This window comes from Henningerozyma blattae, chromosome 2 (genome assembly GCF_000315915.1).
Source record: "Henningerozyma blattae CBS 6284 chromosome 2, complete genome".
NCBI lineage: Eukaryota > Fungi > Ascomycota > Saccharomycetes > Saccharomycetales > Saccharomycetaceae > Henningerozyma > Henningerozyma blattae.
The window spans coordinates 1,039,579-1,057,883 of NC_020186.1; the positions used below are offsets into that span (position 1 = coordinate 1,039,579).

The 18,305-nt window shown below is 32.3% G+C and overlaps 6 protein-coding genes across 6 annotated transcripts; 5 read left to right on the forward strand and 1 right to left on the reverse strand.

Annotated features, from left to right (window-relative positions):
• Positions 1 to 616: 616 nt before the first annotated feature.
• ELP3 (Elongator subunit ELP3) lies at positions 617 to 2,299 on the forward strand (the record flags this gene model as incomplete). The annotated part of the gene is made up of 1 exon (XM_004178759.1): positions 617 to 2,299. One exon carries the CDS (start codon positions 617 to 619, stop codon positions 2,297 to 2,299), a length of 1,683 nt encoding a protein of 560 aa, XP_004178807.1.
• A 1,107-nt stretch (positions 2,300 to 3,406) lies between these two features.
• On the forward strand, positions 3,407 to 10,432 carry TBLA0B04530 (uncharacterized protein; the record flags this gene model as incomplete). The annotated part of the gene is made up of 1 exon (XM_004178760.1): positions 3,407 to 10,432. The coding sequence occupies one exon, from the start codon at positions 3,407 to 3,409 to the stop codon at positions 10,430 to 10,432; it is 7,026 nt and encodes a 2,341-aa protein (XP_004178808.1).
• Positions 10,433 to 10,655: 223 nt separating this feature from the next.
• SEN54 (tRNA splicing endonuclease subunit SEN54) lies at positions 10,656 to 12,074 on the reverse strand (the record flags this gene model as incomplete). Its single annotated transcript, XM_004178761.1, has 1 exon — positions 10,656 to 12,074. The coding sequence occupies one exon, from the start codon at positions 12,072 to 12,074 to the stop codon at positions 10,656 to 10,658; it is 1,419 nt and encodes a 472-aa protein (XP_004178809.1).
• Positions 12,075 to 13,124: 1,050 nt separating this feature from the next.
• TBLA0B04550 (40S ribosomal protein uS4) lies at positions 13,125 to 14,008 on the forward strand (the record flags this gene model as incomplete). The annotated part of the gene is made up of 2 exons (XM_004178762.1): positions 13,125 to 13,131; positions 13,512 to 14,008. The coding sequence occupies 2 exons, from the start codon at positions 13,125 to 13,127 to the stop codon at positions 14,006 to 14,008; spliced, it is 504 nt and encodes a 167-aa protein (XP_004178810.1).
• A 1,040-nt stretch (positions 14,009 to 15,048) lies between these two features.
• Positions 15,049 to 15,859, forward strand: TBLA0B04560 (60S ribosomal protein eL21; the record flags this gene model as incomplete). Its single annotated transcript, XM_004178763.1, has 2 exons — positions 15,049 to 15,059; positions 15,388 to 15,859. The coding sequence occupies 2 exons, from the start codon at positions 15,049 to 15,051 to the stop codon at positions 15,857 to 15,859; spliced, it is 483 nt and encodes a 160-aa protein (XP_004178811.1).
• Positions 15,860 to 16,696: 837 nt separating this feature from the next.
• RIM2 (Rim2p) lies at positions 16,697 to 17,857 on the forward strand (the record flags this gene model as incomplete). Its single annotated transcript, XM_004178764.1, has 1 exon — positions 16,697 to 17,857. One exon carries the CDS (start codon positions 16,697 to 16,699, stop codon positions 17,855 to 17,857), a length of 1,161 nt encoding a protein of 386 aa, XP_004178812.1.
• Between the last annotated feature and the right edge of the window lie 448 nt (positions 17,858 to 18,305).

The following is an 18,305-nucleotide window of genomic DNA, read 5'->3' on the forward strand; positions in this document are numbered from 1 at the left end:
GATTTTTTAATCTATGTCTATTTCAATGGTCCTGCATGTGACGAAATGTCTGGCAAATTGCATATTGCCAACATATAAATGTAAGTTCAGTTTGGATTGATCATTGGATTTCGTAATCCTATTACTATCTTGCCTAAATGTTTTATACAGATTGGAATGCTTAATATATACTTTCTTAATACATAGAAGACATTTTTCTTTGATCATTATCATATTTACAAGAACGTTTCGAAATATTAGCACAGACTATATATATATGTGTGTGTGTGTGTGTGTGTCATTGCAATTATATCACTGGCAACACACCCTTAGCAAGCATTGAACTCAATTCGTCAAGCAATAATCTGATATACTAATGAAACATGACATATTGTGTCAATATATAAAGGGTGTGCAAAACGATGAATTGTAATAACGTTATATATCTTTATATTTTTTTTTTTAACTTTGCGGAGGTTTCTCGTGTAATTGAAAAATTTAAAATTTCAAACTCATCTCTTCAAAAATATTACTAAAAAAAAACCTAATTTGAAGATAAGATAAAAAAAATATATATATATATATATATAAAAGTTTATTCTAACAAACACATATTAGCACAGCTATACAAGCGCAAATGGGTAGAAAAGGTAAAGGTCCTAAAACAAACAAACAAAAATTATTGCCAGAAAAAGAACGTTTTATTGAATGTTGTTCTGATATTTCTTTAGAATTAACAAATTCTTTAACTTCATCCAATACAAGAGAAATTAATTTAAATGGATTAATTACTAAATATTCCAAAAAATATAAATTAAAACAACAACCAAGATTAACAGATGTTATTAATTCCATTCCCGATCAATATAAAAAATATTTATTACCAAAATTAAAGGCTAAACCGGTTAGAACTGCCTCAGGTATTGCTGTAGTAGCAGTCATGTGTAAACCTCATCGTTGTCCTCATATTGCATACACAGGTAATATTTGTGTTTATTGTCCAGGTGGTCCAGATTCAGATTTCGAATATTCTACTCAATCTTATACAGGATATGAACCAACGTCAATGAGAGCCATTAGAGCTCGTTATGATCCATATGAACAAGCTCGTGGTAGAATTGAACAATTAAAACAATTGGGTCATTCTGTGGATAAAGTAGAATATATTATTATGGGTGGTACATTCATGTCCTTGCCAAAAGATTATCGTGAAGATTTCATTACTAATTTACATAATGCATTATCTGGGTTTAATGGTAATGATTTGGATGAAGCTATTCAATATTCTCAACAAAGTTTAACTAAATGTGTTGGTATTACCATTGAAACAAGACCAGATTATTGTACAAAGCCACATTTGGATGATATGTTAAGATATGGTTGTACAAGATTAGAGATTGGTGTTCAATCATTATATGAAGATGTGGCTCGTGATACTAATAGAGGTCATACCGTTAAATCTGTATCTGAAATTTTTGCATTATCAAAGGATGCTGGTTATAAAGTTGTGTCACATATGATGCCCGATTTACCAAATGTAGGTATGGAAAGAGATCTTGAACAATTTAAAGAATATTTTGAAAACCCTAATTTTAGAACTGATGGGTTAAAGATTTATCCAACTTTAGTCATTAGGGGTACAGGTTTATATGAATTATGGAAAGTTGGTAAATATAAATCTTATAATGCTAACGCATTAATCGATTTAGTCGCAAGAATCATGGCATTAGTACCACCATGGACTAGAATTTATAGAGTTCAAAGAGATATTCCAATGCCCTTAGTTACCTCTGGTGTTGATAATGGTAATTTAAGAGAACTTGCATTGGCTAGAATGAAAGATTTTGGTACAAAATGTAGAGATATCCGTACAAGAGAAGTTGGTATCCAAGAGGTCCATCATAAGATTCAACCTGATCAAGTAGAATTGATTAGAAGAGACTATTATGCTAATGGGGGTTGGGAAACATTCCTTTCATATGAAGATCCAAAGAAAGATATTTTGATTGGTTTAGTTAGATTAAGAAAGGCATCTAAAAAATATACATATAGAAAGGAATTTATAAATCAAAGGACCTCTATCGTGAGAGAATTACATGTTTATGGTTCTGTTGTACCTTTACATTCAAGAGATCCTCGTAAGTTCCAACATCAAGGTTTCGGTACTCTATTGATGGAAGAAGCAGAAAGAATTGCTCGTGAAGAACACGGTTCTGAAAAAATCTCTGTTATTTCTGGTGTTGGTGTTAGAAACTATTATGCCAAGTTAGGGTATGAATTGGATGGGCCATATATGTCTAAAAAGATATCTGCATATTAAGGGTGACAAGGTTATTTATTCTATATATATATATATATATATATATATATATGTTGCATTTTGCATATTGCGTATTAATTTTTTTTTTTTAATATTTAAATTGTCTCATTTCACTAGAGGATTATTCAAATGGAATAATAATTGAATATAATGTTATCATTTATCATGATGTATACTTTTTGATTAATTTCAAATTGTTTTGTTATATTTTGAAATGTTTTGAACAATATTTCTTAAAATTTATCAATAGTGTTATTTTAACACCTTTTAACTAATTTCAAAATAAAAAATAAAAAATAAGGGAAAAAAAAATAACTCAATTAACTTCAATCAAAAGTTTTTTCAAGCTTTAGAGATATTTAATCAATGTATCATACAGAAGCAATAATGCAAAGACGTTTACTAATTATTTGAAGAATTAACAAGGTGATAATACAAAAAATTCATCTTCCAGCTATTTACTAATTGTTTAGTTACAGGATCATAAAAATGAATTAATTGAGTAAAAGAAAAACAAAAACCAAACTAAACTGCATATGAGGTAGCAGCAAGAATTAATGAATTGATGATTACTAGATGATGAGAATGCCATTAAAGAGGTGTGGAAGGACTGGAGTGGCCATTCAGTACACTGATGTAAGTGGAATACTTTATATGCTAATTCCTATATAGAATACTTATTTCCATATTCAGTTACAGTCAGCTTATCGATTTGTAATTACATCGTAGAACTTCGTATTATATCCTTGGTACACGCAATTAATTTCTTGCAAGAAGTAGAATTCAATAGATAATATAAACTAGCATTATTAAAACCCATTGTACTGTGTAAATAGACATAGATAAGGCCATTAAATTTAAGATGCAGGTAAATAGAAATATACCTTCTTGCTTACTTAACTAACAATAGTTAGCTAATAGGCAAAGAATGCCAAAGTAATAGTAGAAACGGACACGCATCAACAAAAAATATAACATATTCTAAAAAGTTAATTTTTTCTTTACTCGCGCGTTGTTCAGGTTCCCTTCCATTTATTAGGATATTTATTTTCGGTATTTAACAAAATAGAACAAATTATTCTTCAACAATAAGTTAAAAACAATACGATGAATAACAACATGGTTGAATTAGACACAAATAATTCTGACAAGACAGTTCCAGATATCACGGAACAAACGCTTATAGATATGCCCACATTATCTAACGGGGAAATACATCAGCCACAGGCTGAAGCCGTAGACGAGGCAATTGAGAAGGCTGAAACAAATAGCAGTATTAGTGATATGTTTGGGGCTCACGCTGATGAAGAGGATTTTCTAACTAGTATCCTCAATAACTCTAACCCTGAGAATACTACTGATATCATTGAAAACAATGCTATAGTCGAAGATAATAGCGTCACTGAAAATGAAGATATCAATAATAATAATGATATAATTGAACATAGTTCGACAATTGCAGATAATGGTGCCACTGAAAATAGTAGTATAATTGAAAGTAACGCTGCTCCTGAAAATAATGGCATTACTGAAAGTAAAGCTGTTAGTGAAGATAAGGATATTAATGAAAATAAGGATATCAGTGATAATAATGGTATAATTGATAATGATGGTATAATTGAAACCAGTACTACTAGTAAAAATAATGATATAATTGAGACTAGTGACACGAGTAAAAATAATAATTCTGTTGAAAATAATGGTACATTTGAAAAAAATAATACCATTGAAAATATTGATGTAATTCAAAACATTGCCGTAACTGAAAATAATAATATAACTGAAGAGAATGATACCTTTCAAAATGATGGTGTACCTGAAAATGATAACATCAGTGAAAAAAATGCAGGACCTAAAAATAAAGGTATAATTGACAGTACTAATACTGTTCAAAATAATGTTATATCTGAAAATAATGACACTGATGAAAGTAATGGCATTAGTGAAAAAAATGTTGTAACTAAAGATAATACTATAGCTGAAAATAATGATACCTTTCAATATGATGGTATACCTCCAAATAATGATATCATCCAGAATAGTGAAATCAATGAAAAGAACACTATAACTGAACATAATAGTGCGTCTGAAAATAACCCTATATCTGAAAAAAATACTATAATTGAAAATAATGGTAGAGCTACTGAAAATAATTCTATACCTGAAAAGAATGCCGTAAGTGAAAATAACGATATCAATAGAAACAATGATAACGCTCAAAATAATGGTATACCTGAAAATAATGATATCGTTAAAAATAAAAATACTGGTGATAAAAATGCTGTAACTGAAAAACATGGTACTACCGAAAATAGAGATATACCTGCAAATAATGATATAACTGAAAATAAAAATATTAGTGAGATTAATGATACAACTGAAGATAAAGGCATCAGTGAAAACAATGTTATAACTGAGAATAAAGACATAAGTGCAAATAGTACTATACCGGAACATGAAGACATTAGTGAAAATAATGCTATACTGGAACATGAAAACATCAATGAAAATAATACTATACCGGAACATGAAGGCATTAGTGAAAACAATGTCATAACTGAACATAAAGACATCAATGAATACAATTCCATAACTGAACATGAAGAAATCAGTGATAACAATGGTCTAGCTGAAAATAATGATACCAGTAGAAATGACATTGGTGACAATAATGAAATAATTAAAAATAATAACTTCACTGGAAATAATAATATAATTGAAAATCACGATACCACTGAAAGTACCGGTCCAATTAAAGCTAATACCATCACCGGAAATATTGATATAATTCAAAATAGTAGTACTGCCGAAAATAGTGACAATAATAGTCTTACTGAAAATGCTTATATCACTAAACATAATAATATCACTGAAAATACTTCTATATCTGAAAATAATAATACCATTGAAAACAATAATACCACTGAACTTGCTAATATCACAGAAAGTAACAAGATAAGCTCTTCATCTGTTACTCCTACGCAGCTGAAAAAGAAGTTTTCATTTCTAGATAATGATGATGATTTACTATTAGATGATGACAGTGATAGCTTTTTGGAATCATCCGATGATGAACCTGCTGACAATCATGAAACTAAAATTGATAGTAGACCTTCAATTATTGATTCAACTAAAGAGAACTTATTTACTCCTCAACCAGTAAAGTCGAAGTATGAGCCATCGGACGAAAAGCCATCTGATATATTACAGACATCTCGAGTTGGCGCAATTCCACCTACAGGCTTCGTTACTCCAACTCCCCTAAAGGCTCAATTGGCACCTCAAGGTCCAACAAAAGATGTTAAAAAATTTGAAAGCCAAAAAAAGAAAACTGATGCTTATGATTTTCCACTCGAGTTAGTTCCACATAAAAACAAACTAGTACCAGCCAAGGCAGTTGCAGTTCCAGTTGCAAGAATTCCCTCCAATAATGGTGCTAAGATACCAGCCCAGAAACCCCTGGCGGCATCTCCAATATATGGAAGCTCATTACCAACTACAAACCATTTAACACCATCGGGCGTGATTCACAATCAACCAAGAACGGGACCGCAACTCAACACAGCATATCCATCTTCTACGTCTAATTTATATTCGAATTCTCCAACTCAGGGCCCAGGCCTTCAATCTAGAGCAAGGGGTCTCAGCAGCAGTTCTAATCCAGGAGGTATGCCAACACCAAGCAATGAACGTAGCCGTTCTAATCCATATGCACCCGTGAATATGACATCTCCATTACCGGTTAATACTTCTTTGAAAACTAGTCCATTAGGTAATTATGGACCTCGTAATCCTCTGGGTACTAAAATTCCTCCTGTGATAGCTACTGCATTTGACACAGCAACTATAACCAATGCACCATTACAAACATCTCCTCCTCCTCAAACTAACTTAGTGGTACCTGGCCACAATAGTGTCTCACATACTCGTTCCTCATCTATTGTTTACACCCCAAATAAAACTGGAGCTGGCTCCCGTTATGCACCTCACGCACACAGATCGAGTTTTTCTATGACTCAACCGAATAACATTACTGGATATACTGGAGCACCCCCTGTGAAACCAAACATTCCTACGAAACCTCTGCAACCCACTTCTTTAATGGCAAACTCTGATATTATCCCACCATTATCTGAGACAGATAATCACAGAATGCTTTCAAGACAATTTCCTGTATTTTCTTGGGGATTATCTAATCGATTTGCTTATGGATTATCTTCATTTTCTGCACAAAATAACTATATAGGTGGGATGTCAACTAGTTCTACTATTTCAGATATTAAGATTGTTACAACAGATAGTATTCTAAGAACAAATGAGCTAATAAAAACATTCCCTGGCCCATTAGTACATAATAAAACTAAATTAAAAGACGTTGAAAAATGGCTTGACAAAGCTATAGAAGATGAACAGAAAAACAATTCACGTCTCACCTTGCTAATCTGGTCTTTATTACGTTTAATAACAAGTGGAAATTACGATTTGAAAGCCATTTCATCGATCATTTTCAATTCACATGAACAGGAAGCTCAGTTAAATCACCTAGTCACTGATTCTAGGCAATTACCAAATGCTTTCAAATTAGATCCAAATTCCCAATTAAAGGTCTTAACACTAATTCAGTTGGGAAGAAGAGATGAGGCTTTGAATTTAGCACTATCTAAACAAGACTTCTCAATGGCTATTATAGTGTCAAGTTTGATGGGTAAGAATAAATGGAGTGAGATTGTTGGAAAGTATTTAGAACATGAACTACTAAATAATGGACAAAATGAGGTAAGCCATAGTGTAACTATTTTTGAGATCATTTTGGAAGTAGCTGTTGGAAATGGTAAGGTTGCAGTTGGCAAATTTTATTCAAACTTATCTAGAGGGTCATGGGCTACAAAAGAATGGAGAACAATTACTGCAAGTGTGTTAAATAACTCAATGCTTCCTGACTCTAATCAACAAAATACTCTATCTCCGTCGCTAATTGAATTTTTAGTTGAATTTGGTATTTTTCTAAGCAAGCGCGGCGAAACCTTAGCATCATCTATATTATTTATGATAGCAAAAATTCCTTTGTCAAATAATGAGGTCCTTATTGAGACAGATGTCAAATTTAGCTATATTGCAAATCCAGTAACTTCGTATTCTGCAATTTGGTCTGAAATCTACGCATTTTGTACTACTTCTGATACAAAAAGCATGGAGTCGACTTATCTGCTAGCCCAAAAACTTTACCACGCACACTACTTACAGGAGCGTGGATTAACGTCTCTAGCTTCTAAATACATTGATAATTTATCTCCAATTTTGAAGTCAAAAGCTAAAAGTGACCCTATTTGTATGAACTTATCTCTTCATCTAGAAGAACTAACTACCAGAATTTCCAGTTCTAACAATAGTTGGTTAACAAAGCCTAAATTAAGTTCCGTATGGGACCAATTGGATAAATCATTCAATAAATACATTGGTGGTGATTCAGATATCCCTTCCAAGACAATTGTGGAGAAAAAAGTCTTCAACAACTTCACACCACTTTCATCTAGGAATAATTCGACTCACGATTTATCAATTCCTTCACCATTCAGTCACCATGGCCTTCCTCACGCAAATTATGGTAACTTAAATGTTAAGGAATCACCAAAACAACTTATAACACCGTTTATGAATTCACCTGACAGGCGTCATATATCTTCAAAGCCAATTAACAACTTACAACCTCTTGGCCATGCGCCACTCCTAGGCACTACTGAGCCAATTGCAAACGGAAATATTCAACAGGGTTCCTCATTCATTCAACCACCATTGCGAAGAGTTCAAACTGAACAGGGAATGCTTGCAAGAAATGTGCTATCTAAAGATACCAAACCTCATAACCCCTATGCACCAAAGGTATCTAACTCTAAAAAAATCACTGGAAGTAATATGCTAGAGAGCTTAAGCATTTCTAAAAATTTATCATCTCCTTCTAAACCGATCCTCAGTGTCCCTCCTAATGATATCTCAGACATCGCTAAAGAAGATACTAACGCTCCCTCACAATCGACTGGTATTTCCCATGTATCACCACAAAACTCATTTTCTGAAACCTCGTCTGTAGGCCTGCCATCTAATGCTCATATCAAAACTTATACTAATACTGGTATTGATGAGCTTATTGAACTAAAAAGCAAGAAATCAACAATATCAGCTCCACCAATTAAGAAATATGCACCACCAATTCTACCAGATACTAATTACTCTATCTCTACAGCTACTTCTTCTACTACTACTACTACTACTATGACTAATAATAATAATAATGTGACACTTTCTATTCCTGAACAAAATAAAGAATATACAGTTGAAGATTCTAATTTATCCGAAGCTGTTAACGTTGCTAAGATAGCTTCAGAAGAAGAACATCCAGCACTAAACAATGAAAAAAGATATTCAACGACATCGTTAAATGAAGAAAAGTTGTTGAAAGAATTGACATTGGACGACTACAATACTAGGACTAGCGATCCAGTTGAGGGTACTGATTCAGAATTGATGGGAGTTGAGGAAGAATGGAACAATACAATAATCGAACATAAACTTGATGGGACTTTAAACAACAACTCTAACCAAATGCCTCCATTACCAGCTGATGTGCCTGCAACGTTGGAAGACACTACAGATATGACAGATCCTAAACCTGTTTATGATGCTATGAAGGATAAGAAAACAGAAAAAAGTATCACCATTTCCAATCAAAGCAAATCGGAATACACACCGATTGCTCAAGGTTCATATGGAAAGTCTCACTCCACGTCATACATGCCGGTTTTGAATAACAATATATCCCTAACCTTACCACAGAATACAATACAAAATAGCGAGGAACTCGTATCCGTCAAAGAAAAGGCATTCCAAGATTCATATACCCCTGTTCAACCAATAGCTCCAACTCCTCCTACAAGTACACGGGGTTCAGGAAGTAAGGGTCTAGCGAATCGCTACGCTCCATCTATGCCATCTGTGCATAACTCTAACAACTATTTGTCCGAACAACCTGCGCCTGTAACTGCGAATAGAAAAAGTAGTTATACGCCGTATACACCTCCTATAAGCTCTTCCAGTAATATTCCTTTCAATACTAATGATGGCACTAGCCCTGATCCAAGCCGTACAGCTAATGAGAAACCTAGTATTAGACTTGCAGCTTCTGTAAGAAATGGTGTTATTAGACCTGACCAAGATTTTACCATTGGAAGTTCAAGGTCCAACAGCATTACATCTACTGGGATGGCACGTACAATGTCGGTTCTAAGCTCTGCTGCTGATGTTTCAATTATCTACGAGGGAGGTGTTGGAGTTTATAACGATATCATTGAAGATGAATCAGAGTCTGACGAGGAAAATCCATCTACAAGTAAAGTAAGTCGTTGGCTGAAGAGACAGACAAAAGGCAGAAGAAGAACTGAAGAAAAAGAAAGAAGCAGAGGAAAGAAAAGAAAGAGGATGAGGAGAGGAAAAGAAAGAAAAGAAAAGAAAAAATCAGTCCAGAACTCCAATAATTCTGCTAATAAAGCTGATGCAAATGGATGGTTTGGATGGCTAAAAAAGGATCCAAATGAAAAGAAGGTTATTAAGGCCAAACTAGGCCACAAATCAAATTTTTACTACGACGAGAAATTAAAACGGTGGATTAGCAAAGATGCAACGGAGGAAGAAAAACAATCGGTTGCTGCCCCACCTCCTCCACCTCCAATTATGAAAAAGAAGAAAGTTCCATCTCCTCTCGGTAATACAGCTCCACCACCCACTAATATTCCCAGCTCAAGCCCCTCATCGTTTATTTTACCAAGCACTGACAATGGAAAGTCTGATCTACCTAACCCAGATTTTGCTAATTCATCTCCCTCAATATCTACCTCACCTTTTTCGCAATCAACCCCAGCACTTGAGAATTCTGGTACAAATGCTCCTCCATTAGGCGCTTCAACTCCATCTCTACCTATAGGTGGCGGACCCAGATCTACTAAACGCTCATCTAATTTACCTGGTAAAAATACTAGTGGTATTGATGATCTATTAAGTTTGACTTCAAAAGCTCCCCCATCAGGCAGAAAAAAGAAGAAACCTGGCAGAGGATATGTGAATGTTCTAGAAAAGAACTAATTGCATATATAGCTGATGCATAATTATAGAACATTACATATGCTATAAATTTATTATATATTAATTAATGACACTATTTATATTCTAAATATCAGCAATTAATGATCGAAATTTCTGGGTATGCACTTTAGTATAATGACATTTCTAGTTATTTAGGATACGCGATTATGCATGCGGTTGTAAAGAAAAAAAATAATGCGGTAGTTTTATAGTTATTGTTTGCTTATTTATTATATTTTTTGATGTTCTTTGGTGGAACATACCATACGTCTTCAGAACCAAAATCAGTTTCTGAAATTTTCACAAAACTGATTATGCCAGAGTCAATTACGCATAATAAAAAGCTTCTGTATCCATTCTTTAACCTTCTATTTTGTAATACGAACTGGGAAGTTGGCCTAGAATTTTTCTTTTTCTTACTTTTTGGATTATTAGGATTTTGACTTGATCTCTGTTGCTGTGCCTTTGCCTTGATAGAACTCAAGTAAGCCGTTCGAAGCATTCCATTGGTGTATGAATATTTGTTCCAAGATAAATCATCAGTAATTTCAGACAAATACTCAAATTTATAATCTAAGGAATCAAATATCTTTCTCATTTCTAAGTAAGTTGGAAATCTTTGATGTGGATCATTTTTGTTAAAGACAACAACTTGATAATCTGGCAAACCAGGTACTTTTTTTTTATAATTGGACTGTGGTTTCCAGACATCGAAAGTTATTTTTAATGGCTTAAAGTTGATATTTGAGAGTTTTTGTTTTTTATGAGATGTATCAGAGGAGAGTTTGTGCTGAGAATTTAATGATAAGAGGTCATATCTTGTATGTGGTGCTTTAAAAAATGGAATTAGTTTTTTCAATCCAACATATATTTGCCCACTTGTGGTATATCTATTAAATAAGAAGTTCCATTTTGAGTAAAAGAATGCATTAAATAAAGATAATTTATGAAATGTGAATATGCTGCGAATAGTATTGTAAATATTTAGTATGTTACTAAGTATCGATTTCTTGGGAGGAGGGAAAAATGAAGTAGTATCACAATCATTAGAGTCTGTAAGGTTTACAATGAACCCTAAACGTTTCAAATAGGCGAACACTAAAAAATTATCAGATTCATCCTGTGATTTAAAAAAAGAGTAAAGATCTTGGATTGACAATTGAAGTTCGATAGTTTGTTCTTCTAGCGAATCGGGATCCTGAATGCAAAAAGTTTGGTATGGTGTAATTGTTCCTCTTTCTGCCAAGTATAGAAATTCATGAAATTTCAGAAAGACTCTTCCTTGTTTATCCGCTTTCCCCATTGATTGTAAAAAATTTCCCTTTGGATGAGGGACAATAGCTTCGTGTTGTAGAGGCAAGTAATATGCCTTAACCTGTGACTTAATCATAGTTCCTCTAACAGAATTCTCTAACGCTTCAAACATTTCATTTCTAGCATTATTTAATAGCAATTCTTGAGCATTAGTCCCATCTATCACAGCATCTTTTTCACCTCGTTTTGGTATGGTGTAGTTGGGATTCTTTTTAGATAGTGCAGCAATTTTTGACCAATCTTGAGTTAATTCATCATCATCTATTTCATCATCATCTAAAGCATCCTTCGTTGGATCATTTTCATAATCTTTATCTAGTGTTGACATAACGTTGTGATGGAGATTAATTATGATTTGCTCCTTATTCTAAACGTAGATCAATAATTAAAACAAATTAAATCATCTAATCATGTCTAGATGCCCTTATTTCTACTATAGGAATCTGTAGCTATTTCTAGATGAGATTAAGATTTTGGGTTAGAGAATTTTTAATTTTTCATAATCCGGAATTAATTCCATTTTCGAACAAAATGAAAATGTAAACAAAAATATATATAACAACTAATAATGCCATGTTTACGAAATTCTGGATTGAGATTCAAATATTCTGAGGATTCACTCTTTTCAAAAGTAGTAAAAAGCCATTTTGAGCTACTATGGGGTAGTGATATTCTTATTGTTTAATAGTATTTATGAGCAATGCTTGCAGGTCGTGTTTTCTTCATTAATCCTAATGAAATAGATTAAAAAAATAACAATAATTAACAGCCAAGTAATTAGGTTTACTGTTTCCAATATATAAGTATTTGTATAGGTATATATATAATTTTATATATACATAAAGATCATCCATCTTTCTTTTATGTTTCATATATACACTTAATGATACAAGTAAAGCAATTATTAATTCTCAAACACTTCAAGATCCAATATTAATTTTAGTAATTTATCGTAATGAATCAGATCACTTTTAAGCGTTAAAACTCGCATATCTTGTTTCCTGAAATAGTATAATAAACTTTATTTTAAACTTGCTATATATAAGATGCTATTTTACTTTTATCCCTAATTGCCTTATCAATTCGGAAAACATTTCATTTCCTTTTCATCCAGACACCACATCATTTTTAAATGTTTAACATTTTTTCTTCTTTTTATTTCGCATTTTTTTAAAAAAATTTTAGATATTCCAGTGTGAAAAATTTCCTCGTCCAAGCGGGATTATTTTGCTTGTCCGAAAACTTGAAAATATTCCAAGCTCGATTGATGATGGCGTTTATATAAATGACATATATTTCATTTTATAAAAAATATATTGTAAGTGTCTTTCAATCTACAAGATAAGTGAGAAATCCCTATAATCAAGACTAATTCGCAATGCCAAGTATGTCTTAATAACATAAAGAGAAGGAGTGGACAATACTTCTTCAGAGGATCGGGTCCTCTATAAACATATTTTTTTTTCTTTACGTGAATGGTAATATGTCATTTAAAATAAGAAAAAAGAAATCTTTGCCCTGAACTCCCGACACTTCAGGTCAAAACCACATCAATACTTAGCACTCTACAAGTTATTTGCGGTGCTGACTATTGCTTGTATTTTCAGGGCAAAGTATTCTTTTTTCTACGTTTTTAAAAGATATCTTAATATTCTCGTAGATGTAATATGTTTATAGGACCTTTTTATTTTCTTATTTTGGATATTTAACTAACATAATTTCTATTTTAACTATGGTTAAAATTTGACATACGTTTTTTTTACAGGAGCTCCAAGAACTTACTCTAAGACCTACTCTACCCCAAAGAGACCATACGAATCTTCTCGTTTGGACGCTGAATTGAAATTAGCTGGTGAATTCGGTTTGAAGAACAAGAGAGAAATTTACAGAATTTCTTTCCAATTGTCTAAGATCCGTCGTGCTGCCAGAGATTTATTGACCAGAGATGAAAAAGACCCAAAGAGATTATTCGAAGGTAATGCTTTGATCAGAAGATTAGTCAGAGTTGGTGTCTTATCTGAAGATAAGAAGAAGTTAGATTATGTTTTAGCTTTGAAGGTTGAAGATTTCTTGGAAAGAAGATTGCAAACCCAAGTCTACAAGTTAGGTTTAGCTAAATCTGTCCACCACGCCAGAGTCTTGATTACTCAAAGACACATTGCCGTTGGTAAGCAAATTGTCAACATCCCATCTTTCATGGTCAGATTAGACTCTGAAAAGCACATTGACTTTGCTTACTACCTCTCCATTCGGTGGTGCTAGACCAGGTAGAGTTGCCAGAAAGAACGCTGGTAAGTCTTCTGAAGGTGCTGAAGAAGCTGCCGATGAAGAATAGATTCAAAATTTAGATAAAAAATACTAATTAATTTTCTTTTTTCATTAATTGTACTATACAATATTTATTTAAATTAAAATCTTTTTTTCTCTTTCCATTCCATTATTCAACATTCCCTTTCTGCATGTACATCTATATAAAATCTATAACATTATTTTAATATCAACTTTAACACGTTACAAAGCCCAATTTAATATGTCACAGTTAACAAGGTAATAGGGTGTATATTATTATCTTAGTATTGTTTGGTCAAGAGATAGAAAGTAGCTTCAAATCGTAATGTACAATACCAAACCTATTTCTCACATAACAGTAACATCTACCATTGTCAAAATGATGTATTGCACGCATTCGATATATTCCTCAACACTTATTAAATCTTTCTTTTAGTCTTAATTTAGATTCATCACTTCAAAGTCTTAAAAACTTAACAATAATAGTCATCAGTGATTTTGTAATGGCCTACCATATCATTCGGAGTTCCCTTATTAGATAAATGGGGCAAAAAAAATATAAAATGAAAAAAATTTCTTTTTTCAATATCATTATTTAACATCCGGACACCAACAGTCTTGAAAACTTTTCCGTTGAAAGAGTTTTTTTTTTTTCATTCTCACTGTTTTTCTCCTCTATTGAAGTTTCCAAAGAGAATTCTAGGCCGAGACGAAATTTCAACTTAGACAGAGACTGGAAAAGTTAGTGAGGAGGGAAAACCAGCCTGGAGAAGGATCTAGACAGAACAAGGGAATATCTCTTTCTGGTTCTAGGCAGGAAAGACAATATCTGCTAGAAGGGAAGTCTAGTGAGGGCGATATTCCCTAGAATTCTCCGACTGCTGAAACTGTTCCAACTACCGATTTTGTTAGTTAATATGGATAATACCTATTGATATTTGAGACGCCTATTTGGAAACACGGTGCATCTTGGTCAATAATAAAGTCAATTAAGACAAGGTCAACTATAAAAAATGGGTAAATCGTATGTGTACTGAATGTTAATGACGATTCATGAGGGAATTAAAGAAGTAATAAGGATCATGGGCTTTAAAACGATGGGAAAGAAAGAAAAAGTGATATTTCAATGAAATTAAGGAATAACTCATATTATTGGATAGACACTTTTTGGAGTATATTTACAGCTTCAAATGATCCATGATCTTATCATCGATTCGTTCTTATATCAATATTGCAAATGAATAACGTTATACTAACTAATTTACTGTTTTATTATTAATTAACAATATATCCATTGGAATGATATTTTGGTATATTTAATAATCCACATTTAATTTTCATTTTCATTATAGACACGGTTACAGATCTCGTACTCGTTACATGTTCCAACGTGACTTTAGAAAGCACGGTACCATTGCTTTGTCCACCTACTTAAAGGTCTACAAGGTTGGTGACATTGTTGACATCAAAGCCAACGGTTCTATCCAAAAGGGTATGCCACACAAGTTCTACCAAGGTAAGACTGGTGTTGTTTACAACGTTACCAAGTCTTCTGTTGGTGTTATCATCAACAAAATGGTTGGTAACAGATACTTGGAAAAGAGATTGAACTTGAGGGTTGAACACGTCAAGCACTCCAAATGTAGACAAGAATTTTTGGAAAGAGTTAAGTCCAATGCTGCCAAGAAGGCTGAAGCTAAGGCTAAGGGTATTCCAGTCCAATTGAAGAGACAACCAGCTCAACCAAGAGAAGCTACCGTTGTTTCTACTGTCGGTAACATCCCACAAACTTTGGCTCCAGTTCCATACGAAACTTTCATTTAATCGAATCGGTATTCAGTTTCATATGTATATTTTCTATTTGGTACGAGTCTAACTTTCATTATTCAAAAAATAATAATTTTTTATTTGTTTACTATATCTGTATAATCTAATAAAATATTTTTATATATTTATATATCTAAACAAGAACTTTAAAAAATATCAAAAGTATAATTTCTTCTCACTAGTTCATTAGTCTTTACCAAGAAAGTAGTAGTAATAAGAAAAATGAAAAAAAAAAAAATAAAGTAAAAACAGAAAAAGAAAAAGAAACTACTTTTAGTCTTTACATGGTGATTAAGCTATGACTTTATGACAGCGACGTTATTATCTAAAAAAATAACTGGGGCAAATTGCTATCAACTTTTCCCAGTCTTTATTTTATTTAATCCGGAAAACTATACATGTTAAAAGAAAAAAATTGAAAAAATGTATAATTACTTACTATGCTGTTTTATAAAAAAAAAGTATGTAAATCTACCACACAACGTTGACTCTTCCTATAGCTATACCCCTTATACAATAGAAGATTGTCGTCTATCTTTCAATTATATCAAACTAAGATTTATCCAGAGGTGATAAGATTTTCATATAGGAACAACGTTTTAAAGCATTGAGTTACTAAAGTATCTGGAACTTATCTTATCTGTGACTATTATTATAGATTATTTTCATAGGTTATACTCAATCATTTTTCAGTAATTCTTCTGTTATTTTTTTTTTTTTCATTTTCACTTTCTTTTACTTATAATTTTTCATTAACTTATATGAAAAATACCATATAGCACTTTTCTTTTTTCAAATCATTCTTAATAAAGTTGATACATATTTAAAATAATAATGCCGAGGAAATTAATTGAAGAACTAGAAGATTTAGAAGAGCAAGCAATTGAGTCAGCTCCTTATTTAGCTAGTGACGAGAGGGGATCGAATTATAGAGAATCTATAGACTTGGTGCAGAAGGAATTGGCTGTTCCCACTAATACAAATGTTGCAGAGATATCAAAACCCATAAAACTAGATCAACAAAATGTTAAACCTTGGGTTCATTTTGTGGCAGGTGGTCTTGGTGGTATGACAGGTGCTATTGCCACATGTCCATTTGATCTAATCAAGACTAGATTGCAAAGTGATGAATATCGAACAATTTACAAGTCAAAGGCAACTACTACTTTACCGCGCTCAAATTTTAAATTGATAAACCTTTCTGTGAATGCAGGCGTACATTTTAAAGAAACACTAGGTATAATCGGTAAAATTTATCAACAAGAAGGTTTTAGAAGCTTGTTTAAAGGTTTAGGCCCTAACTTAGTAGGTGTTATCCCAGCAAGGAGTATTAATTTTTTCACTTACGGTACTACGAAAGAATTATATACAAGAATATATGGTAATGGAAAAGAATCACCGTTAATTCATTTCATGGCAGCAGCTACTGCTGGTTGGGCTACAGCTACAGCTACCAATCCAATTTGGTTAATTAAAACACGTTTACAATTAGACAAATTTGGGAACTCCAGAAAATATACAAACTCCTGGGATTGTACTAAAAAAGTGGTACGTAGTGAAGGTATTTTAAGTTTATACAAAGGGTTAAGTGCATCATATTTGGGTTCTGTTGAAGGTATTTTACAGTGGTTACTATATGAACAATTTAAAAAAGTAATTTCCCAGAGATCATCTCAAAAATTTGGTGCAGAAGAAAATACAAGATCAAATAAGATAAAAGAATGGTGTCAGAGATCTGGCGGTGCAGGTTTAGCAAAATTTGTAGCAAGTATCATTACTTATCCTCATGAAGTTGTGAGAACCCGTTTAAGACAAGCTCCTATGGAAAATGGTAAATTGAAATATTCAGGCTTAATACAAAGTTTTAAGGTTATTATTAAAGAAGAAGGGTTTGCCTCTATGTATAGTGGGTTAACTCCACACTTGATGAGAACCGTGCCAAATAGTATCATTATGTTTGGGACTTGGGAGCTGTTCATTAAGCTATTATCCTAGAAATGATAATAATCATCATCGTCATCATCATCATCATAACTAAAGTAAAAACTAAAAAAAAAAATGCATAGCATTATATTATACTATCTAAAGCACAAAACTGTGTTATAGCAGTATAATTGTAATATAACTAAAGATCATGCCATTAATATAGAATTACCTTGTAAATCTGTAATATTAATTCTATGTGGCCATAGATTATTAATAACTAGATGAATGATTAATCCTAGTAGTCATTCAATGTTTTTTATATTCTAATAAATTCCTGCTATTATTTAAACATTTTAATTTTATTTATTTTTATTCCAAATTATATAGCATAAGTTTGTTAATATATGAATTTAATGATATTGTTATTTTTTGTATTTTTAAATATTTTTTAATATTTTTTAATATTTTTTAATATTTTTAATTTAAAACAAATAGTTAATTCATTTCAAATAATCCT